Source organism: Heptranchias perlo, chromosome 29 (genome assembly GCF_035084215.1).
Source record: "Heptranchias perlo isolate sHepPer1 chromosome 29, sHepPer1.hap1, whole genome shotgun sequence".
Taxonomy (NCBI): domain Eukaryota; kingdom Metazoa; phylum Chordata; class Chondrichthyes; order Hexanchiformes; family Hexanchidae; genus Heptranchias; species Heptranchias perlo.
This window is the reverse complement of record NC_090353.1, coordinates 33,077,592-33,102,060: the sequence shown is the minus strand read 5'-3', so window position 1 is coordinate 33,102,060 and position 24,469 is coordinate 33,077,592. Positions and strand designations below refer to the sequence as shown.

Here is a 24,469-nt window from a genome sequence, read left to right as displayed (position 1 = left end):
TCCCCAATCTCAACCATGGCAAAGCCCAGCACGCGAGTGCCAAAAGGCAAAGCTAAAGCTTTTACAAGCATCTTCAGCCAAAAGTGTCAAGTGGATGATCATACTTGGCCTCCTCCTGAGGTCCCCACCATCACAAATGCCAATATCCAGCCAATTTGGTTCATTCCCCATGTGGCTTAATGCACTGGATACTGAGAAGGCCACGGGTCTTAACAACATGCTAGCTGGAGATATGCACACCTGAATTTGTTGTCCTCTCACCCAAGCTATTCCAGTGCAGCTATCATACTGATGTCAGTCCAACATTGTGGAATATTGCCCAGGTACGTTCAATCCACAAAAAGCAGGACAAATCGAACCCAGCCTAACAGCCTCTTCCCGGTCAGCAGCAAATGATGGAAGTAATCATCAATAGTGACACCTACTCACTAATAGCCTACTTGCTGATATGGGTTCTGTCAGAACCACATCTCCAGACCTCGTCACAGTCTTAATCTAGACGTGGACATGACGTAGATACAAGAGAAGTGAGATAATTGCCCTTGATGGCTGTGTCTCAGTGGGTAGCACGCTCACCTCTGAGTCAGACGGTCCCACTCCAGAGACTTGAGCACATAATCTAGGCTGACACTTCAGTGCAGTGCTGAGGGAGTGCTGCACTGTCAGTCGTGTTGTCTTTTGGACAAAGCCCCATCTGGTGGATGTAAAAGTTCCCATGGCACTATTTCGAAGAAGTGGGGAGTTATCCCTGGTGTCCTGCCCAATATTTATCCCTCAACCAACATCACAAACAGATTATCTGGTCATTATCTCATTTCTGTTTGTGGGACCTTCCTGTGTGCAAATTGGCTGCCGTCTTTCCTACATTACAACAGTGACTACACTTTAAAAGTACTTCATTGGCTGTAAAGTACTTTGGGATGTCCTGAGGTCATGAGAGGTGTTGTATAAATATGAGTCTTTCTTTTTTTGACATCAAGGTAGCGTTTGGCAGAGTGTGGCACCAAGGAGCCCTAGCAAAACAGAGGTCAATAGTAAAACCCTCCAGTGGCTGACACACAGGAATTTCATGGTTATCGGATGCCAATCAGCGCAGTACCAGGACATCGATGCTGTAATTCCTCAGGGAAATATCCTCGGTCCAAACATCTTCAGCTGCTTCATTAATGACATTCCCTCTATCTGTTTATACTTCTTGTGTTCAGCTCCATTGATAACTCCTAGGACAATGAAGCAGCCTGGAGCAGGAGATGGACAACATCCAGGCTTGGGCCAACAAGTAGCATTTAACATTGATGCCATCTAAGTGCCAGGCAATGACTGTCTGCAAGAAGAAAACGCCCCCCCTCCACCCCACCCCTGACCTTCAACAGCATCACCATTGCTGAGTCCCCTGCCATCAACATCTAGGGCATCACCAATGACCAGCAGAGGGGTTGGGTGCTCTGCCACAAGTGGCCCACCTCCTGACGATACCCCGTTAACGAATGCGGTAGTCTTCTACGTTAATGAATACTTGTAGTAAGCAGAATACGGTAGACTTCTTCTAATTAAAAGAAAATCTATCCTTTATTAAAAGCATTTTCAACAGGGTAGAAACATAGATATGCGTTCTTTAATTCCAGCCTACCTCTGGATACAGTACGGTAGAGACAGCAACTCCAGTATTCTACACCACTGGCAGCCAAAGCATGGTTCCTTTATGCTACCCCTTCCACATACTCTGGACACACCCAATGAAACCCATCTAATACACATAAACTGAGTGTCTCTGTCTGTCATTCAAACACCACTTAAAAGACAACTGGCTTTGATGTGGGCATTTCCCCACAAAGATCGCTGTGTTTTTGTTCACTCGAACCATATATGACATTTCTCCCATCAAAGCTTCATTGCACACAGATTATTGTGTCCTGTCTGGTTGAAGTGTGACTTTCCTGTATTTGATTGATCTTTGTTTCCTAGACTGGCTGTCTCAGTTTGTTGTTCATCAAGTAGCAAGTTCAAAGCTAATTATCTTATGTATATTTTTCTGGGGCTTGATCTTATACAGATCACTGTGTCTTTGTCCACTTCCCTTTGACTTGATGGCTCTGATTGTCTTTCACCAAGTAGCAAGTTCAAAGGCACCTAAGGTATTTTAACAGTTAACAAGATTAGATGTGGTCTCGAGTGATACCATTTGGACCTACACAATAGGAAGTCAATTGCTAGGCAAGGACATGTCTCGACTTGTCCGACATAGGGTCGAATAGCCACCAAATCGGTCTTCACACTGTTTCTTCTCCTAATCCATGTTTCAACACCCCCCCAAAGCCTCGACACCTGTTCCAAGGGTAAAGTCTGGAGCGTGATGGAATACTCGCCACTTGCCTGGGTGAATGTAGCTGCATTAACACATAAGCTTAACACCATCCAAGACAAAATATTCTGCTTGATCAGCAACTCTGCCACTGAACTCAATGTCCACTTCTGGTGTACTGTGGCTGTAATACAAACCATCTGCAGGATGGACTGCAGCAACTCTCCAAGCTTACTTCAATGGCACCTTCCAGTCCTGCGAATTCGGCCACCGAGAACAAGAGCAGCAACGTCATGGGAACACTGTCACCCCAAGTCACACGTTATCCTGACTTGGAAATATATCACTGTTCCTTCATTGTCATTGGGTCAAAATCCTGGATTTCCCTCACGAGAGCACCACCACAAGGACTGCAGCAGTTCAAGGGTGTTGCCCATATTCTAAGAGCAAATAAAAAACCTCCTATAATAACCCGTTCCAGAACTTCCAAATTGTGGAACTCCTCACTCCTACGATCTTCCCTTCCTCCTACAGAGGCTTTTAAAAGCCAAGCTTGGTGTCCCTTAACCATCACTTCTTGACTACCACATCTGGTCATCTGGTCACTACAGGCTTGGCCCTTCACCTACATGGAGGATGATGATGATGAGAGTGCAGAATATGTATTTTCTCCGTCTGAAGATCAGTTTGTGCTTTTCAGAATGTGTTAAGCTGAAAACATTTGTAAAGCCAGGAAAATGCATAAATCTCAATGACTGCGCTCTCACTGGCTGCTGAGGAGTCTTTTGACAGGAGTGAGTAGAAATGTGTTGGGCCTCGGATGTTGGACCAAGCTTCAGCAGGATAAATCTGGCCCTCTGCTCTGGCCACACAACAGCAAGTGTAGCACACTTGCTACACTTGCTGTAGCAAGTGTAGCAAGTGTGCTACACTTCTCTCACACTCCTTAGGTATCACTTGTTGTCACAGGGTTGTCACTTGTTGTCACTGCTATTTCTTTTAACAATGGAGTCACAGCTGGTGCTATCAGAGGGACCAAGGCGTTAAAAGTTATGGAGCGGACACAGGTGACAATTAGCTTTCATATTAATAATCTGCTACTTTTTTTTCTTTTGAGACCAATAAATATTAAAATTACATTTCGGGATAGTGGTGTACAACTGTTTAGCATTTTCATCTGAAATTCTTCTCACCATTATTTAGTGGAGGCGTTAACCCACTTGAGTAGGGTTGCCAATTCTGGTTGGATGTATCCTGGGGAGGTTTCATCACATGACCTTCTGCCTCCAACTGCCCCGTCAAGCTCCCACCATTGGTCACCCATGTCCATCCTCACGCTGCACCGAATTCCCAGCGAACAGATTCTTCGTTACCTGATTGACTGACAGTCAAGAATCATCCAAACAGCCTTCCCCCACCCCCCCATCTCCAATATTTTTATAACTAATAAACAAAAATGTTCCCAAAAAAGAGAGAACAAAAACCTCGCAATTTCTTTAATGCCCCTAGGATTTTTCTGCTGAGTTGCTCACAGCAGGAGATTAAACTTTAATTCCTGAAAACTCCAGGTTAGTACTACTTTGCATCTCTGCTGAAATAGTGGATGGGGAAATTTCAGAAGAACTTATTTAGCACTCGTGCACTACGGTGTAATTGCAGAGCCAACATTTATTTTTAGCGGAGTCCATTGCTTAGAATATCCTATTGTTCCATTGCATCAGGTGGCTTCAGTAACAGGGCGATTACCCCTTCTGGTTTTACCACGCTCCTTGCGGTGAAAGAGCCAGACCTTCGCTTGACATTTACTCTGTGCGACAGGAGTGAGCCCGAGAACTCAGCAGGAGGGAGTGCGCAAAGCTCACCACCTAAAGTTCCTGTGGCACTACCACGTGTACAATTATAAGCAATTCGCGGTTAGGAACCGCGTCATCAAATATTATGGTGCAGTTGGGGGTAAGAAGAGAATATCTTCCCTGGAGATACCTATGGCTGACCTGGAGCAGAATGACTTGTCCTTTCTCAAACACGGCAATTAATATCTGCAACTACTAATTACAGCTGGCAACTCTTGCATCCCCATGATTTAATCGGAGGCCGCATGTCACTTCAAAACAATTCAATCGGGGGGCAGCTCAGCAGTTAATAAAAAAAAAATGAACTGTAATTGTGCATTTTTAGTTCTGAAGAAGCACGTAAAATGTTAAATTACAGAGTACATAATTTTTTTTGGCTTTGATAAATGACATCATTGTGACCCAGGTGGCTGCAAATTACGAATCCTCAGCTTACGTCCACACCACTTTTATTCACATAATTATCAATAAGCGTTATTGCTGGCCATTAGGAAAAAGTTTTTAAAAATGAATGTTTTAACTGTATGTCAGCCACGGCTCAGTGGGTAAGCTCGCTTGCCTCGGAGTCAGAAGGTTGTGGTTCAAGTCTCACTCCAGATACTCGAGTGTCAGCCTAGATTTTGTGCTCGGGTGCAGTACTGATCGATCTCTTGGTATGTGATGAGTTAGTTGAACTCAGCTGGTGCAACTTGGAAAATCACAGTTGGCCTCAGCTCCCGTACCTAGCAAGGGGACAAAAAAAAACTAGAATCCCCACCTCTGTCCAATATCCAGTGACCTCCACAGGAAAGTGCAGACTCTTTTATGGATGGATAAGCCAACATTTGGGGGGGGGGGGGGGAATAGTCCTCCACAGCTGTATCTATCCTGCCATCAGGTGAGGACAAGAATAGACCTTGACTGTGATGGATGACACGGTTGAATAGCTGGCCGATACTCACTATCTAAGCTCACAAGAGAATCAACAAGGGATCAGAGGAGTGAGGCCAGCACCTGTGGAAATGTACCCCCGCCCCCCAACCACTGGATTCAGGAGATGAAGGTGAAAAAACTGAAAGGAAAAAAAGGTCACTGATGCATTATTTTCATACCAAAGAGAAGATTCGAATACCAGATGTGTTTTGGAGCCCTAGTGGAAGCTCAGCTAAACACATAAAAGAATTAAAACAAATTTGAAAACATGAACATACAATAATATCTGGAATTATATATATTTTTTTAATTATTTGCAACATACTCCACGGTTCTTGATTTTAAAAAGTTAGTATTTCTACAAAATATATAATGTAACCTAACACATTCAGAGTACAGTACACAGAGAGGAGCATGCTTTATCATACAGAAGGTCTGCTGCATCAATCGATCTGTTCAGCCCCATTTGCAAGCTCTGCCGAGCGCCTGTTTTTGGAAAAATTCCTGATCCGACAGTCAAGAATCCCATAATGGCAGCTTTATCCCAAAAAAGGTGACACAATTCTCAACACTTTCCATGCCACCCTAAGCCAGCTGCCCAAGCACTTAATAAAAAGAAACTAAGGATCATTTGCCATGAAATTAAAAAAAACTTCCCAATCCTTCAAAGTTTGCCCCATCTCTTGGATCAGGTGTACACTGGTTTGTTGAGAGTCACAATCCTAAGTAGTGACTTAATCAAGGGCCACGCAGAGATTTATTGTGAAACTACATTTTTATTTTTTTCTTAAAAGTTTCTCTCTCTCTGCACTCCTCTCTACTCCAACAAATCCCACAGACACTGGCCAGGAACTGAAGGTCCACAGAGAAAGACATCTATGGAGGTCCACACGTGGCTCTCAAGTTGAATGAGAACCAATTGTAGATTCTCTTTAGGGACTTGGACTGGCCATTTTCCCCACCTCTTTCCTGCCCCAAAACCATACTGTTCACACTCTAAATTACAAAAGTCTCTACCTCCTTTCTGCTGAGTGTTCACTGTAATAGAGTCTTATTCTCTAAAGGTGAAGCAGCTTCTGTTTGAGTTAATGTTTAGTCTGTGTGTCGCCTTTAGTTTATAATCTTGTCTCTTAATTTGGCTTCACACAAAATACCTCCACATAGCTCCTTCCATCTAGAAAATGGGGCCATAGACATTAGATCAATGCCATATTTTGTCAGCTGGAGAGAGAATTCTAGTTGGACAAATTGGAAAGTGTCAGGCTTCCCAGTCACGAGAATATCAGTAATGTGTAATAACAGGTGCATGAAATTTTCATACTTTGTCCATTTCAAATGTGAAATTATAGATTTTGTCCTTTCAACCTGGGCAATGGCTGGAGAACCCAGTTTCAGTGATACTTAACACTAAACAAGGGTGGTTGCAGGTCAGTCACTGATGTTAGTAACGCCAGCAGCAAAATGAGGAGATCAATTAAGAATATCACACAAGAAATGTATTGGCACAACGTTTAATTGTAGATTATTGGCATCAAAGCAAGCCCAGTGACAACACTACCTGGGAAGGAATGTGCCTTCTATGTAGCACTGCCATCTGGCAGCCTGGGTGGGACCGGATGCAACTCTCAATGACATGAGGAGAGTACAAATGACAGGCAGGCCTGGTGCATGACTCTCCCCATTAGAAGGTCATCAGGTGCTGAGCTAGTGCATGGCATTGATTGCTTTTTGTGCTGCTCTCACGTGAATGCTAAGGCTGTGAGGGTGGAGGGAAAGAACAAAAAAAAACCACAAATAAACAAAACACTCAAACAAACTTTTAATATAATCATAGAAACATGAGGCCAAAATTACCGAAAGAAAAGTTAATTTGAAGAGCTCAGGGGTTTGAAATTTCTCTGTATGCTCATTTTAGTGCACCCATTAATGTGTTTGTTAAAAGAGTGTGCACAGAAATTTAGTGCAAAGTCCTTAAACGTTTTTAAAATAACAGAATGTAGTTTAGTGTTTACCAATTTCCCCACGGCAGCCCTCCCAGCCAAGGGTGGTGCACAAAGAACAAAAATAGCTTAAAAGTATAAATGCAAAGGTTAGGATCCAGATTAACAGATCAGAAATGACTTATAATTGTATCACTCCACTGAGATGTCAGAACTGTTGGCATAAAAAGCAACACACTTTAAAACCTATCAAGAACGATCCATTGGTGTTTATGCTCTGGAGTTCTGCAAACAGCACTTAGTGCACAGGCAGAATGATGGTCATAAGGAAGGAGTCCCCTGCCATTAAAAAGACTAGTGTACTTGGGTGTATTTACACTACAAATATGTTGAAGATGTGAAGTGGTTTGTACTGAGACTGCAGTTATCATGTAAATGCAGAGTCAGGATTCAATCTGACACTGGAAGGGAGTGGAGGGAGGCTGCCTCTCCACTTCAGAGGGAGTGTGGGCCTTCATAGCTGATTTATACTCCATGTTTAGTGCCTGTGTGAAGTGGTTTTGGCTGCGTACTGATGCTGAGCGTGTTAAAATTCCTGGACTAGCAGCATGCTTTAAAAAAAAACACATTTCTCCTGTCCTTTTCTGAAGTCGCTGATACATGCTGGGATACGGTTGCACAGATGTCAGCTGCCTTCCAGTGCATCACCAAAATCACTATTCAAGTGTGAACCTAAACAGCAAATGCTGGCATCACAGCTATGCGCATACCTGTCGTCACAGGTGTGCAGTTAGCAGCATGGATCACTGGACTACAATTAGCAGCTGGGTGCATTTTTGATTTTCCCTACCCGAGCTCAGGGACACTGACTCAAATCAGCAAGGTCTGGGGATCGAACTCAGGACAATCCTTGTCTATACTGATCAGAACCACTTTAATGCCTTTCGTACACCCATTAAATGATCAGGAAAGCTATCAGACTCAATCTACACCCACTATTAGTGGTTGCGTGTTGGCATACTCAGTACCTCTCTTCTAGTTACGAGGCTGCAATGAAACATCAATGAATCTCCCTCCTCCTTTCCCCTCCCCCACCAACTGAACAGTTGCAATTCCAGTCCACATTGGGATCCGAAACTTTAAAGAAAAGCAGACTGAAGGTATACAGGCTACCAGCAGAGTCGACACAAAGCAGAGTGACCGTCAACATACAGCACATAAAGTGCACCTGAACTTAAGTACAACTTACAAGAGCACGAGCCAGAAAAATAGCATATCTAATAAATACCAGTTTCACACAGCTCCATTAGAGAACAGAACTCAACACAAATAAATAACCCATATAGCAGTTCTTTGTTAGGCATGGAGATGCTCTGAGATTCACATTGTAAACCTTTCAAAATCAGTTTACAGTAAGTGTTCCCTGATGGTAATGCAAATAAAAGACCTTGCATTTACACACACTTTTATCAAGTCTCTCAAATGTCTCAAAGTGCTTTATATACAAATTACTTTGAACTGCAAGACCATCTTGCGAATATATTTTAATATTGTTTGAAGGATATGTTAACATTTCTGCAGCAATTAAAAAAATTCAGTATCTCTTAACTAATCGATTCAGTAAGCATTACTAATGAAGTGACTTGTTGCTCTACACTTCCACCTAATACTACTTCAGTCAGTGCACTCTACTTAAAATGTGACTAGTTTTCCATCATTTGCTCTCATAGGGTGTAAAACATGTACGAAAAAATACTATTGAACAAAGTGCAATTATATTTACAGTAATATAGTTCCAGGCACCTTATATGTCAAAGAGCCTCATATTTACATAGGAGATACTCAGGTGCTTGCAAGCGGTATATAATTTTACAAAAGCATTCTCTTCCTCGAGTGAGTACGGGAGGTCCTCCATGGGCGAATAGCCTATCGACACACACTATCCAGGCTCTCATGGGTACAAAGGTCACTTGAGTGAGGGTACAAGTTGACAAGGCCTGTGGGACTGTACCCCAGCAAGAGGCGGTGCCTTCAGGGGAGAAAACAGAGGAAATAAAAACAAACATCAGGATGAAAGTTTCCCAGGCTCGGTGTTGGAGGAAATGGACTCATTTCTAAATCACTTACCGAAGACGAGATCGCTCAGGAATTTACAGACAACAAACTGCTCCCGTGCACCGTGGCGAGGTTTACCCGGGCAACAGTTTTTTGCCCAAGAGGGCAATTACACTCCAAATATCTTCTGCCAATCCCATCCACAGGAAACAGTGTCCTTACGGAGGTTTTCAAAGCATGCACGGAATTCCTGCCACATCTGAGTGGACTATTTCCTGCACAGCTCCTACTGTCTAGAAAGCAAAAATCACCAGCAGGACCCTTTTAATAAAAAAGTTTCAAGCAATCAACAGCACTTTATTTTGCCATTTTTCTCTCCTAAAGCACCAACCCTTGGTGCATGCTTTCACAGGCACAGGATGTCCTCCGGTACCTCATTCTCAAGTGGCCGTCCTTTGTTTGTGCACCTACACAGTGTTGGTATACTAGCTCTCCGTGGCGGTGGGAGTTGTGTGGCATCACAGCACAGCCGAGTTAAATTCTGTCCTCACCTGACGTGCACACGTACACTTTCCAGCAGGGGTCACTAGTGAGTCAGGGGGAAAGCAAGAACCTGTGCTGATTTTTCCCCCTCTCCAACCCTGCGGCACTTGGCCTGTATTTGGCCTGACTGCCACCAAAGAGGAAGAATAGTTAACACAGCACAGAGTTAAGGAGCCCAACAGCAAGAACGAGCTACATTAACAAGCAGAATTGAAGGCGATGCACTGCAAAGTTAATGACTACTACATCAATGTTCAACATAATGGGAGCTGAATTAACAAAAAGTACATTAACCTAGGGGATGCAAGTTAATTTAATTCACACTGCTGGGGCCAGTGTCTCCTCCCATTCCTCAATGAGGTCATTGACACTGGCTGTTTAAACAAGAAACAATGTTCAAATATTGGCCAGAATAAAGTGGAAAGTTATTCTCTCTGTCTCCCCATCCAATATTTCTCCATCCTGATGCCACGGCACAATTTCACAGATGCCAACAATCTAGTACCTCGTCTAGACAGCTACTCTTCGCACGCGAGGCTTAGACGACGAGTGTCAGCAGGCTATTAACCACGGCTGGGGGGGGAAAAAAATCTCAGTCGGATCCAATCCTGTCCTCGCCCGACTTCAACAAATGGACGTATTTTCTAACAGGCGACGGGGATCGGTAGTTGGAACCGTGACAGATTTGCCCCTCCCTATTACAGGGGCAGTGAGGCCAATTGTAACAGCTGCACCACCAGCCTGGCTGAGATCTGTTAACACAACACCACGTGGGGATAGAACACGGGACCTTCCTGCTGTGTGATCAACAGCAGAATGGGGAAAATGAATAATTCTTGTAGATTATTTTGATTTCGACACTAGCACTCTCCTTTAGTATTAAGTAGAATTAGAGAAACATGTACCACAAGATTCTATTCTATCAAAAAAAATAACAACCTTGGAGCAATTTGCTAAATGTTTATAAATAGATTTTGTGCAGAAATGCTACAGCAGTCCGAAAGGAATTCAATGCACAAGCTTTAAAAACCCTGGCAATAATTTAAACCTTGTATAGTAAACACACCTAGACATATTCAGTAGTGTCGTCACTAGGATTTAAGTAAAGTGTAATGGTGGGCATATGAAATCCCCAACTGAACTGTGAAAACACCCAGCAGTGATGTTGCCTTTCCAGAGAAACTAGTTTGAGTTGTTTAACACTAGGCTGAGATACAGATGGAAGCAATTTTGGATGAATTCAGACTGCCACACAAGATATACTGGCACATTATTATAGAGCATTGGCTTAAGTATGGTGTTTTTTTTATAACCCCTTTTGCTTATGGCATTCAATACACTAAGTAAGCCCAGTGACAACACTGTACAGTATACTTGCATCAAATGTCAATCCAGTTAGATATTTACAGCAACATTGGCTATTGAACTATTACCCATAGACGTAACGATAGGTTAGAAAATATCAAAACTGGGTCCCAAGAGAAAAAGGAACACTCCGTCTAACCTGGGCATATGCCTTAGTAGTAGTGCAAGCTGAACCAAGGCAAAACGTTACCACTTTAGAAAGACGAGCCCTGCCAGCAGTCCGTAGCCCAGGATCAGAGAAAGTACTTTCAGTAGGCGGTCGTGCTTGTCTTCGAACTCCTTCACCAGAATTTCGAAGAACGTAACAAACAGGAAGGTCCCGGCGGCAAAGCCTTGCAGCAGGACCGACGCGATGTGACTGCCGAGGCTGTCGGCACTCTGGATGCCCATCCCGATGCCGATCCCGGCCGGTATCATCGCGCTGACCATCAGGGCCAGCTTCAGCGCATCTTTCATCGGCAGGGCTCCTTTCGCCATGCTCACCCCCAGGGCCACAGCCGCCAGCATCTCGTGGACCGCCACCCCGATGAACAGGTTGATGACCTTCGCCCCTTTCTCCTGCAGGCCCAGAGCCAGGCCCTCGAAGACAGAGTGGGCGGACAGGGCGAACACCAGGCTCAGCAGGCGCAAGGGGCTGGAGCGGGAAACCTCCGCCATGTTCAAGGAATGGCTGTGCGAGCGGGAGCTGCGGCCGTACAAGTTGCCTTCGCCTCGACCCGGTGAAATGAAGGGGCTCTCGTACTCTGAATCGCTACCGCCCTCCGAGCCGGCGTTGAACGTCTCCAAGTCAATGAAAGACGGCTTCTCCTTTCGGAACGTCAGGATCAACTGCTCGACAAAGATAGTCAGGAAGAATCCCACCATCATTGTCGTCTCACCCAGCGGATAGTCAGTCGATATGTTTCCGATTTTAAGAACCTCTTGAACCTGCAACAGGAAGTTAACAGTCTGTAGGACAAGGTTTTAAAAATCGAGCAGCTAACAGAATATACAAGAGTACTCCAGTCTACAAGAAACGCCAAAATGTTTGATAGTTCATTTGACCCAGTGGCTAATATTTATGGTGACTTTTTATTTAAAACCTAGAAAAATACCTAGTTGGAGTTTCTTTTACTTCTATGTTTTAAAAAAGAGGCATCTGAGGCTCCCTTGGTGAGTTACTTGGTAAAGAGAATATAATTGAGCCAGGGAGAGTCCCAGGTTCGACACCTAGCCTTTGCTTAACTAGTTGATGTCAGCTGGAGTGACAGTTAGTCTGATATAGTTTGCTCCAGTGGCCCTAGACCACAAAGAAGGAAAAAAACAAGTTAGGCAGGGTCCTGGGTCCTGGTCACTAGCTAGTGATCCCAGGCCGAAAAGCGCATCAGACTCGGGGGCACCCTCTGGGCACTTTTTTTTCTTATTTTCAATTTTTTTTACAAAAAAACCTATTTTATTTCCTCGCCTGTGTTTTTACATAGAATTTACAGCACAGAAACAGGCTATTCGTCCCAATTGGTCAATGCCAGCTTTTATGCTCCACATGAGCCTCCTACCTCCCCTCTTCATCTATCCCCATCAGCATAACCTTCCATTCCTTTCTCCCTCATGTACCTATCCAGCTTCCCCTTAAATGCATCAATGACTCAACTGCTCCATGTGGTAACAGGTTCCACATTCCAACCTCTCTGGTAGTTAGCGCAAGTTAACTGTACCCTAGTAAGAGTCAGCGAATTGAAAACTGGATTGGGGGGGGGGGGGGGGGGGTGGTTTGAGGAATCCCGTCCGCCAAGTATTCAAAATGCCCTTTTCAGCCCACCCATAACTGCAATGGGTACTGAGTATTTTGGTTGTACTAGTTGCCATGTTTTGTGTCAGATTCTTTTGGTGTCCTGGGGAAGACAGGATGATTAAGTGAGGACACACTGTAACAGATCCCAAATGTTTTGTTAGCTATTCAAGGCAAGTTACATCATGCCTCTGTGAATAACAGGTGTGGCATAAATCACACTGGTGTTTTCCTCTGGTAACAGAGCTTCCCTTCCAATGGCCCAGAGTGATGAAATGTACAATTATAGAAGATGAAGTCAATACAAGATCTGCACCCCCTTCAGAGCTGCATTCTGCCTACTTTATTTCAAAGGGAATACGTTTTGGGAGACTAGAGACTAGTTGGTGCTGTGACTTAGAACATCGCTATTTCACTTCTGCAGCCTGGCTTTCAATCCAGCTCCATCCTAAGGGATGCAAGTTTTCTTCTCCTCAGGCGGGGGGGGTGGGGGAGAAGGAAGGAAAATAGAGTTTACATATTCTCAAATCGGTTCTAAACTGCTGCAAATCCACAATGCTCTTACGAAGAGTCTACAGCACAGAAGCAGGCCATTCGGCCCAGCTGGTCTATGCTGACGTTTATGCTCCACATGAGCCTCCTCCCACCTCTCCATCTAACCCTATCAGCGTATCCTTCTATTCTTTTCTCCTTTGTGCGCTTATCTAGCTTCCCCTTAAATGCATCTGTGCTGTTTGCCTCAAGTACTCCTTGTGGTAGCGAGTTCCACATTCTTCCCACTCTTTGGGTAAAGAAGTTGACCAACGGGCACTCTGTCTCCCACACACACAGCCCACTGGTCATTTGCCGGTGTGACCTCATGGCCATTTCGTGGGACTTCCCCGGTCAGGTGAGTGGACTGTCTCAATCTAAGGCTGTGTCCCAAATGGCTGCACGGAGCACGGCGAAAGTGTTCACTTTGGGACAAACCTCAACATCGCTTTTTCTCAAAATATTTTATTTTTCCGACCTCTTCGTGCCGGGGGTGGTGGGGGGGAGGTGGGGGTGGGGTGCGTGCCCCACAGTTTGGAAAACGCTGCTTTACAATAAAGACCTGTAGGGTGGGAGCCTGTACCATTAGGAAAACAGTAGGTTTCATTTTTATAATTGTGATTTATTGAACTTTGTTTTATGATTTGTAAGTTATCAACAAATATCTAATGTTTACGTTTATAGGGGGGGTGGCGAGAGTGCTCGCCTTCACTACTGTGGGGTGGGAGCCAAAGTAGTTTGGGAAATGCTGCCTTAAATGGATCTATGCCATTCGCCTCAACCATTCCTTGTGGTAGCGAGTTCCACATTCTTATCACTCTCTGGGTAAAGAAGTGGTCTTTAGACTGTATTGGTGTTTTGGACGGATACCCCAATGTCAGCCTCACTCAGAGAAACCACAGAGATAGGGAAGTAGAAAATAGCACATTAGCATGTGCTTTTTGAGATTAAAGCACATTGTCACAACGCTACCGACGGAGGTTTGCCCTAAGGCAGGTATATGGAGTTAGATCACAGATCAGCCATGATCTTATCAAATGGAGCAGGCACGAGGGGCTGAATGGCCTACTCCTGTTCCTATGTCCCTAACTATACTGTATTTACTCGGAAGTGCTCGATGCATACTTTGCAAAATATACAGTGTTCTGTACTCCAAGCACTGACATCCCCCAACTCGAGTCACAACCTCGCCTCATTTAGATCTGTCGCCAAGTGCCCAGAGCTTCCCTTTAACAGAAGGCACCTTCAAAGCACAGGAAATGTAGAAATGTCCAGGACTGGAAAAGACTGTTTCAGTCCATCTGGCTGTTCCCAGAGTTCAAAAACAGAATAAACAGATCACTATTTACATTCTTCAATTAATTTTCCTGCCAAATGCCTGACCAACTTCCTGCGTCTGTACAAACACAATGCCTGTTAACAGTTCCAAAACTCATCAGCAGCTAACGAATAACACTGCTCACGGCCAGAGGATGTGTTATTTTATAACAACAACTTGTATTTATACAGCGCCTTCAACGCAGTAAAACATCCCAAGGCGCTTCACAGGAGCTTTATGAAACAAAATTTGACACCGGCAGGAAAAATTATTTCATATAAAACAGCATGTAGCTGTGTGCCCTTTAAGGCTAGGTGCAATTGGTCTGTGGATTTACTTGAGTTCAAGTTGTAGATGAGAACCACAGCTTTGTTTGATGGACAAACAGCAACAACTTACATTTATATAGTGCCTTTACAGAAGCGATCAAACAAAATTTGACATCAAGCCACATAAGGAGATATTAGGACAGGTGACCAAAAGTTTGGTCAAAGAGGTAAGTTTTAAGGAGTGTCTTAAAGTGGGGGGGGGGGGGGGGGGGGGGGGGAGAAGAGAGAGAGAGAGACACAGACACACACACACACACACAGACACACACACACACGGGTATAGGGAGGGAATTCCAGAGCTTACAGCCTAGACAGCAGGGCTGCCAATGGTGGAGCGATTAAAATCGGGGATGCGCAAGAGGCAAGAATTGGAGGAGCGCAGAGATCTCGGAAGTTTGTAGGGCTAGAGGAGATTCCAGAGATCGGGAGGGGTGAGGCCATGGAGGGATTTGAAAACAAGGATGAGAAACCAATGAAGTAGCTGTTGTGGAACCTGCATGTTTCTGGAGGGAGGGTGCTGAAATACAGCATTTTTAAGATTGCTTTGCATCTGCAAGAATGGAGTTCAGGAAGTAGAAAGTATAAATTAAAGCCCATATTGGGCTCAGAAGTGTATAACATGATCCTGGGTTTAAGAGAATGAAAAGTTAACAGCACAGTAATCCTGTACTATGAAACATCATCCCAAAGCTTCCAAACAAAGCAGTGCATTCATTGCTCATCTGTTAAGGTTCAAATGGGGATCTCATACCACCAAACTCATTCGAGGGGAACATCAAACATGTGCAAAGAAAATGGGGTTTTGTTTCTCTGAGACAGTATTCAAGACATGAACAAGGCACCAGTCCAATCATTGTACTATAGACTCCCTCAGTTTCACAGGTGAACCATAATGTCACAGCAGGTTTAACCAAGTTACTTGCAGGATTCCTTAAGCTTTAATCAATGAATGCTGGTTTGAAAATTATCCTGTCCAACACTTCATAAATGTTTCTCTCCCGTCTCCCCTCCCACAGTATTGCTCTCTCCATCAATGACAACAGGGGAACAGTCCTCACCTTTTCTCTGACAATTGGCAACAAAGCATTAAAGCAGGTAGCCAGAAATATTCCACCACCAAACGAACTGCAAAGCGAGAGCACCTTCTTGGACTTGTGCGCCTTCTCATAATCTGCTTGGATTATCCGAACGGGCAACAGGGAGCCCACCATCATCAGGATGAAAACCCCAGCCATGCAGAGGAGCTTGGTTACCACAATATTCATCTTCGAGTCCGAGTGATGAGGTCTCTGCCTTCGGGAAGGTGGCTTCAGAGACGCAGATGACGGCACTCGACTTTAAAAAAGTAGATTCAATTACTCCTTCAACTTCTGTCCTCCGCCATCTTTTCTTTCCTCAAAAGGGCAGAACAGTCCTTTTAAACCCCCTCTCAGATGGCCCATGAATGCCTCCAATTTCATTGTAACTGGGGAGACACACAAAATCGTGACAAAATAATTTTCTTTGCTTCACTACGATTTTTAAACTTATGCTGGTGAGGTAACAAGAAACTTTTGTTTAACACATCAGGTACTGACTTTTCACTCCTTGTGCAGGGCCTGATGGGTATATGGGAGGGGGGTGGGGGGGAGGAAGAGGAGGGTGGCGTACTGGGATGACATCGTATTTTAGTCACATCTATTGCATGCAATAATTAAATTGGAGATGAAAAGTATATCTTAATGGGTGAGGTTGCAATAGAGAGGAATGAAAAAAGAAAACACACCCTACAAAAAGTGAAAAAGAACCAAACAGCATGTCCAGTCTGCATAGTATGAATTAATCACTTTAACAGCATGGACTGAAACATATTCACAATAAACTCCAATGAGATATGAATTGGACCCCCACCCCAAGTTTTCTCTTCCCTTTCCCCCCACCCCCCCTTTTCTGGATGATGGTGACTCAAAGTGAGATATAATTCCTCTAGTGCTGTCTGCCCTTCAGTACCTCGTCAAAGTGGCAATTTTACCCGAGCACACATCTAAGTCGTAAGCATTCCGTTGTGGAGGGCACAGATCCTGTGGTCAGCGGACTTCCAGCCAGAGTTGCTGGATAGTGGACAGAAATGGAAACCCTGTGAGATTTCTTTCCCTTTACAAGACCAGGTGCACTGTATTGTCACCAGCCATTAAAAAAGATTACCAGGATTGTTGAAATAACTACAATGCTCAGTTTTAAAGTGTACATAAAAGTTATGTTGTAGCATTCAACCCTTTGTTAATTGCTGTAGCTATTTTACACTAAAACTAAGTATCAAGTTTAACAATATGATTTACCCAAAATCTCCGTGACAAATCTATGAGGATTTTTTTTGAAAAATAATTATAGGGATCTCCCTAATGGATACGTAAGTAAATGCATTGTCCAGTGCAGAACAGTTTAGAAAGATCCCAGGTTTGATTCCTGGTCTCAATACTCCAGGCTACAGAGCAGGAAACAAACTGCTAGGGTTTCAGCTGCTAAATGCTATTCAATGACTCCTCCTGGGATGTGTGCATGTGAACACTGTGATGCCCCCACAGTCAAACAGCCTGCCAATACTTACTATCTAGGATCACACACAAATTACAGCCACTTGGACAAAGTCCTGGAAGTCAGATAATGGTCATGGATTGAAATCCCAGCATGCGTCACCACCTTCAGAAGTGAAAGAAAATGAAAAAATGTTTTTAAAAAAATAAAATGTAAAGACCAGCTTATCACATCATTCAGATACAGCAATACCACAGGAAACAGATAGTTCTAATACTTATCTGAGGTACCTGTCACTTCCCCAAAATGTCCTTCAATAACTTACACTCAGGAAGCCCCCATTCCCCAACCCACTCACTGCCATTCACACTCTAGCAGCCCTTGTATCCAATGTCCCCAGTGAATTCAACTAAAGAGCCCCCAACCCATTCAATACCTTTTACACTTGGGGAGCCCCCCACTCCCAGCTCACTGTCTCTTGCACTCAGGGAGCCCCTTCCCTCAGTCCCACTCCCACCTCAGTGCCTCTTGCACTCAGGGAGCCCCTTCCCTCAGTCCCACTCCCACCTCAGCACCTCTTGCACTCAGGGAGCCCCTTCCCTCAATCCCACTCCCACCTCACTGCCTCTTGCACCCACGGAGCCCCTTCCCTCACCCTCACTCCTAGTTCACTACCCCTTCCCTCAGTCCCACTCCCACCTCAGTGCCTCTTGCCCTCAGGGAGCCCCTTCCCTCTGCCTCACTGCCTCTTGCCCTCAGGCAGCCCCTTCCCTCAGCCTCTTGCCCTCAGGCAGCCCCTTCCCTCAGCCTCTTGCCCTCAGGCAGCCCCTTTCCTCAGCCTCACTGCCTCTTGCCCCCAGGCAGCCCCTTCCCTCAGCCTCACTGCCTCTTGCCTTCAGGCAGCCCCTTCCCTCAGCCTCACTGCCTCTTGCCCTCAGGCAGCCCCTTCCCTCAGCCTCACTGCCTCTTGCCCTCAGGCAGCCCCTTCCCTCAGCCTCACTGCCTCTTGCCCTCAGGCAGCCCCTTCCCTCAGCCTCACTGCCTCTTGCCCCCAGGCAGCCCTTCCCTCAGCCTCACTGCCTCTTGCCCTCAGGCAGCCCCTTCCCTCAGCCTCACTGCCTCTTGCCCTCAGGCAGCCCCTTCCCTCAGCCCCGCTCTCACTGATCTGCCCCCTCGGCCTCTCCTCCAGCTGACAGCACCGGAAATGCACTCGACCGCTCTGATTGGGCATCCGATGCTACCGGAAGGACGAATCTAGAATATGATTGGTCAGTTCCCTTGTCAATCTTAAATGCGCCCGCCCACAGCGGTGTGCCCTGAAAAACACGCCCCCGCGCCTCATAGTCCCCATTTATTAAACCAATTAATTAATGTCGGAAGATTTCAGTTTTGTATTTATTTAAATGCGAACTTTAAAAACAAGAATGATTAAGGACGCAGTTGCGAAATAATTAATTGTAACGCTGCTCGTTTCGTAATTTTTACCTACGTTACTAAGCGGCTGGTAACATTGAAATGTTTCCGCCTGTGGAATAGTTCCGGGCTGAATCTCTTTGCCCCTTATGGCAGAGAAAGTTTACTAACATCACCCATGTGGGCAATGCTTGGGGGAGGGCGGGGTATCCCCTTTAAGCTGCTCTTCATGGTTGGCATTTTTGACTCAATTGATAAATAGACACTAGATTGATTTCTGGGATGAGAGGGTTGTCTTATGAGGAAAGATTGAGTAGAATGGGCCTATATTCTCTGGAGTTTAGAAGAGTGAAAGGTGATCTCATTAAAATGTATAAAATTCTTAGGAGGGCTTGACAGGGTAGATGCTGAGAGGCTGTTTCCATTGGCTGGAGAGCCTAGAACTATGGGTCATAGTCTCAAGATAAGAGGTCGGCCATTTAGGACGGAGGTGAGGAAAAATTTCTTGTTTAAGAGGGTTGTGGATGCTTAGTTGTTGACTATATTGAAGACTGAGATCGATGGATATTTGGACACAAAGGGAATCAAGGGCTATGGGGATAGGGTGGGAAAGTGGAGCTGAGGTAGAAGATCAGCCATGATCTTATTGAGGCTCGAGGGGCCATATAGCTTACTCCTGCTCCTGTTTCTTATGGAACAGTTTTTTTTCCATTTTTTTTATTCGTTCATGGGATGTGGGCGTCGCTGGCAAGGCCGGCATTTATTGCCCATCCCTAATTGCCCTTGAGAAGGTGGTGGTGAGCCGCCTTCTTGAACCGCTGCAGTCCGTGTGGTGAAGGTTCTCCCACAGTGTTGTTTGGAAGGGAGTTCCAGGATTTTGACCCAGCGACGATGCAGGAACGGCGATATATTTCCAAGTCGGGATGGTGCGTGACTTGGAGGGGAACGTGCAGGTGGTGTTGTTCCCATGTGCCTGCTGCCCTTGTCCTTCTAGGTGGTAGAGGTCGCGGGTTTGGGAGGTGCTGTCGAAGAAGCATCTCCACCCGCACATTCCATACTCTGGCTCCAGTAGAAGTGCAAGGAAGCCTAGGGTTGCCAACTCTGGTTGGACGTATTCCTGGAGGTTTGATCACGTGACATTTTCTCACTGTTTGCAACTGTTAGTTGAGTGTCTTAAATATGTTAGCGTTCCTAAAATAACGTAAGATAATTATGTTATAGTACATAAGAATTTTTTTTAAACTGGAGGTACAATTTGCACAGAGATGTTTTAGAATTGTGGACATTTATTATGTGTACCAGAATTGGAATGGCTAGGGACAAAATCTGTGACAGACCACCCATATACATCAGCAACTTTGCATAGATTGCAGAGGGCTGCTTTGTTACAAAATAAAGCATGCTACATAATAAATAACTGGGTATTGTATTGTGGTTATGTTGCTACACTAGTAATCCAGTGGCCTGGACTAATAATCCAGACTGGGTGGGTTCAAATCCTACCGTGGCAGTTTGAGAATTTGAATTCTGTAAAAAAAAAATAAGGAAATAAAAAGCTGATATCAGTTAAAAAAAAAAACAAATGTCCATGAAGCTATTGGTTTGTCGTGAAAACCCAACTAGTGGTTTATTAATATAATTTAGGGAAGGAAACCATCACACCCCAACGTGGTTGACTGTCAACTGCCCTCAGAAGTGGCCTAGCAACTACTCAATCGTATCAAAAGCACTGCAATTTGGTTCAAGGTGGCGGCCCACCGCTTTTTCAGGGCAAGGACGGGCAATAAATGCTCACCTTGCCAGCGGAACCCACATCCTGAGAATGAATAAAAACAGACACTAGTTTTATAATGTAAAAATGTGAGGTTTTTTTACACAGATCTCGAACACCTCAATCCAGACTCCGCAAATGAACCTATGTTGGCTGATTGAGAGGAGCTGCACCATTTGTGACACTCTTTCCAGTTAAGGAACTCCATGGAGGCAACTTCTGTTTGTCTCACAATCAGTTTCTTTCCTTTAAATTTTTATAGTGAGCAGAACAGAAAGCATGCAGTACTAGGTGGTCATTTAAAACTGACTCCAAATTGGACCCAGGCACATAACATATTTCACAGGTGCGCTTGCTAGACGCAGTGACGAATTTGGAGCACAGGGTTTTTGGTGCATGCACCAATAGTCAGATCAGATTGCATGAAAAAAGACCCTTTCGCTCACGTTTTTACAGTCAGAATAATAATTTTGCTTATCAGTTGCAAACTTGCAGGCTGCAACAGATGTAATTCTTACAAGTATAGGCCTGGAATTTCCTTGCGGTTGGCGCAGAATTGCACTTCCGACGAGGTTACGACGGCAGGGGTGTCGGGGGTGGGGGTAGATGGGAACGGCTATGAAGAAATTCCAGGCCATTTGTTTAAGTGGGAGGTCGGAAATGGCTAGGAGCTTGTCGAAAGAAGACAGAGAGCTTTGTCTGCGGAGCCTCGAGTGCTGGTTAGGCAGATATGATGGTGGGGACGGGACGCAGGGTTAGCTACAGGAATAGGCCATTCAGCCCCTCGAGCCTGTTCCTCCATTCAATTAGATCATGACTGATCTGTACCTCAACTCCATTTACCTGCCTTTGCTCCATATCCCTTGATACCCTTACCAACAAAAATCTATCAATCTCAGTCTTGAAAATGTTAATTGACTCAACATCGACTGTCTCTGCCCCGCCTTGGCTCATCATACCTTTGTTACCTCTAGACTCGACTATTCCAATGCTCTCCTGGCCGGCCACCCACCTTCCACCCTCCGTAAACTTGAGCTCATCCAAAACTCTGCTGCCCGTATCCTAACTCGCACCAAATCCCGTTCATCCATTTCCTCTGTGCTCAGCTGTCCTACATTGGCTCCCAGTTCACCAACAGCTCGATCTTTAAAATTCTCATCCTCGTTTTCAAATCCCTCCATGACCTCGCCCCTCCCTGTCTCTGTAACCTCCTCCAGCCCTACAATCCACTGCGATCTCTGCGCTCCTCCAATTCTGGCCCCTTGCGCATCCCCGATTTTCATCGCTCCACCATTGGCGGCTGTGCCTTCAGCTGCCTGGGCCCTAAACTCTGGAATTCCCTCCCTAAACCTCTCCGCCTCTCTCTCCTCCTTTATGACCCTCCTTAAAACCCATCTCTTTGACCAAGCTTTTGATCACCTGTCCTAATATCTCCTTAGGTGGCTCGGTGTCAAATTTTGTTTGATAATCGCTCCTGTGAAGCGCCTTGGGACGACTTACCATGTTAAAAGCGCTATATAAATGCAACTTGTTGTTGTTGTATTTGTGGGGGGAGGGAGGGACGAGACGTGCAATGCACACTGCTGCTTTTGTAATCTAATGTAGATGACATTAATCTACACTACTTTAAGAAGTCATTTTGAGAACTAGTAAGTGACTTGCCTCTTTATTGCTTGACTCTCACCAAACCATTTCTGGATTATTCTGTCCTACACTCAGGTCCCTACTGTCGGACGTGAGCTGATCATATTTAAACAAAGAGTGAACGATTGGACTTGTATTTATGTACCGCCTTACACCTCTTCCGGACGTCCCAAGGTGCTTCACAGCCACTGAGTTCTTTCGAAACGCAGTCACGATCATCATGTGCGTGGGAACGCCATCACCCCCAAGTCACACACCTTCCTGACTTGGACATGTATCACCGTTCCTTCATCGTCACTGGGTTAAAATCCTGGAACTCCCTACCTAACAGTACTGCGGGAGTAACTTCACCACACTGACAGCAGTGGTTCAAGAAGGCAGCTCACCGCCACCTTCTCAAGGGCTACTCGGGATGGGCAATAAATGCTGGCCTTGCCAGCAAAGCCGACATCCCGAAGAACGATAAAAAAAAAAGCACCCAACTTGCACACAGCAAAGTCCCACAAACAGAAAATGAGATGCACACTGCTGCTTTCCTGGTATCCTTGCGAACATAACTCGTTAATCTGTTTTTGGGGGTGTTGGACGAGGGATGAACGTTGGCAAGGATACCCAGGAAAGCTCCCTGCTCTTCTTCAAATAGTGCTATGTAAACAGGAAGGAATACAGCATCTCCAAATATTGCAGCACTCCCTCAGTCCTGCACTGAAATACCAGCCTAGCTTATGGGTTGAGTGCTTGTAGTGGAGCTGGAACCCACAACTTTCTGACTCGAGGCAAAATGCTATCAAATGAACCAATCTGATACCCTCTGACACACCACAATTTTGAATAATTGGTAAAGATTATTAACTCCACTGTATTTCATAAACAATTGTAAAACACCCAGGGACAAAAAACTCCCCTGCAATAGTTGCTGTTGTTTTTTAGGCAAATGCAGCAGCCAATTTACGCACAGCAAGGTCCTACAAACAGCAATGAGATAGATGACCAGATAATCAGTTTTCATTAAGGTTGGTTGAGAGATAACTGTTGGCTGGGGTACCAGAACTCCCCTGCTTTTCTTCAAACAGTGCCACGTCCACTTGAGCAGGCAGACAGGATCTCGGTTCAACGTCTCATCCGATAGACGGCACCTCCAACAGTGTAGCACTCCCTCGGTCCTGCATTGAAATGTCAGACCAGAGCAGATGTGCTCAAGTCTCTGGAGTGGGTCTTGAACCCACAACCTCCTGACTCAGAGGCAACATGCTACCACTGAGACAAGGCTGACAAAAAGCTCCTTAAGGATCTGCTATGTATTTCTAGAATGTTATGTAAAACAGCCATCTTTAGTCAAATTTTATATTCAGACTTTTAATTACATTTATTTTATTTTAAACACAGACCTTGATTCCGTCTACCTAATCTTTTTTCTTCATTCGATCATCCATCTTCATTTGTTCACACATTTTTGTTCCTCTTAAAGACGAGACCTTTAAAATGGTCAAGAATGAATTTTATTAAACAATTCCCTAAAGCTTTCCTACACCTGAATATTTATTATCAATCTAGTGGCTGCAGGCTGGATCTCAACTGTCTTTAGCATCATGCAAATAAATTAACGCCAGCACGCTTCTTTCATGGGCAGCAGGAAGGAAATTAGTCAAATCTGCAAAGCTTTTGGATTCCATTAAACCGTACCTTCTAGCTTAGAGTACCGGATCGAAGCAACCCCCCCATCCTTCCCCAGGTACGCGCACAAATATTGGGTTTTACACTGCAGCCAACAGAGGTGTATTCACAATCTGAAATACAGGATTGGATAATTTACAAAAGAAATTACCATGTACACTAGGAAAGGGAACGGCTGCAAATAGAATTCATACTTTGTTTAGCTTTCTTTCACATCCCCTAGTTCAATCCAAGTTAGGAGCTTATGGAAATGCCTGTTAAAAAGGGAAAACATAACGGGCAAAATGAAAAAAGTAACTGCTTGTTGGGAAGTATTGAAGAAATATTTGAAGGTAATGCACACAAAGTCCAGAGGAAGGACTTCAACTTGTTTTTGTAAAAATATTGGAATAATATGTATTGGGGCGAGGAGAGTCTACTGAGTCTTTGATCTCTCAAAGAAGGTAAGTTCCTTGGCTGAACAAAACCCAATTGTAGTATAAATGCAGCTGATGGTAACAGGTATTAACCACCTTGTACAGAGTAAAGCTTATAAAC

General features: G+C 44.7%; 1 protein-coding gene across 4 annotated transcripts; it reads right to left on the bottom strand.

Moving 5' to 3' along the window:
- Positions 1-5,354: 5,354 nt before the first annotated feature.
- LOC137299589 (zinc transporter ZIP3-like) lies at positions 5,355-18,668 on the bottom strand. Of its 4 annotated transcripts, XR_010957930.1 has the most exons (5): positions 17,721-18,043; positions 17,504-17,595; positions 15,975-16,381; positions 9,135-11,897; positions 5,355-9,036 (listed from the first exon to the last, which is right to left on the bottom strand). XR_010957930.1 is itself a non-coding variant. In XM_067968441.1 (4 exons), the coding sequence occupies exons 3-4, from the start codon at positions 16,179-16,181 to the stop codon at positions 11,157-11,159; spliced, it is 948 nt and encodes a 315-aa protein (XP_067824542.1). In that variant the 5' UTR covers positions 16,182-16,381; positions 17,504-17,595; positions 18,592-18,668; the 3' UTR covers positions 5,355-11,156. The 4 variants fall into 4 exon arrangements, 3 of the variants coding, with proteins under 3 accessions (XP_067824542.1, XP_067824543.1, XP_067824541.1); XM_067968441.1 differs by lacking the exon at positions 17,721-18,043 and adding an exon at positions 18,592-18,668 and having other exon boundaries at positions 5,355-11,897; XM_067968442.1 differs by having other exon boundaries at positions 5,355-11,897; positions 15,975-16,251; positions 17,721-18,044.
- Between the last annotated feature and the right edge of the window lie 5,801 nt (positions 18,669-24,469).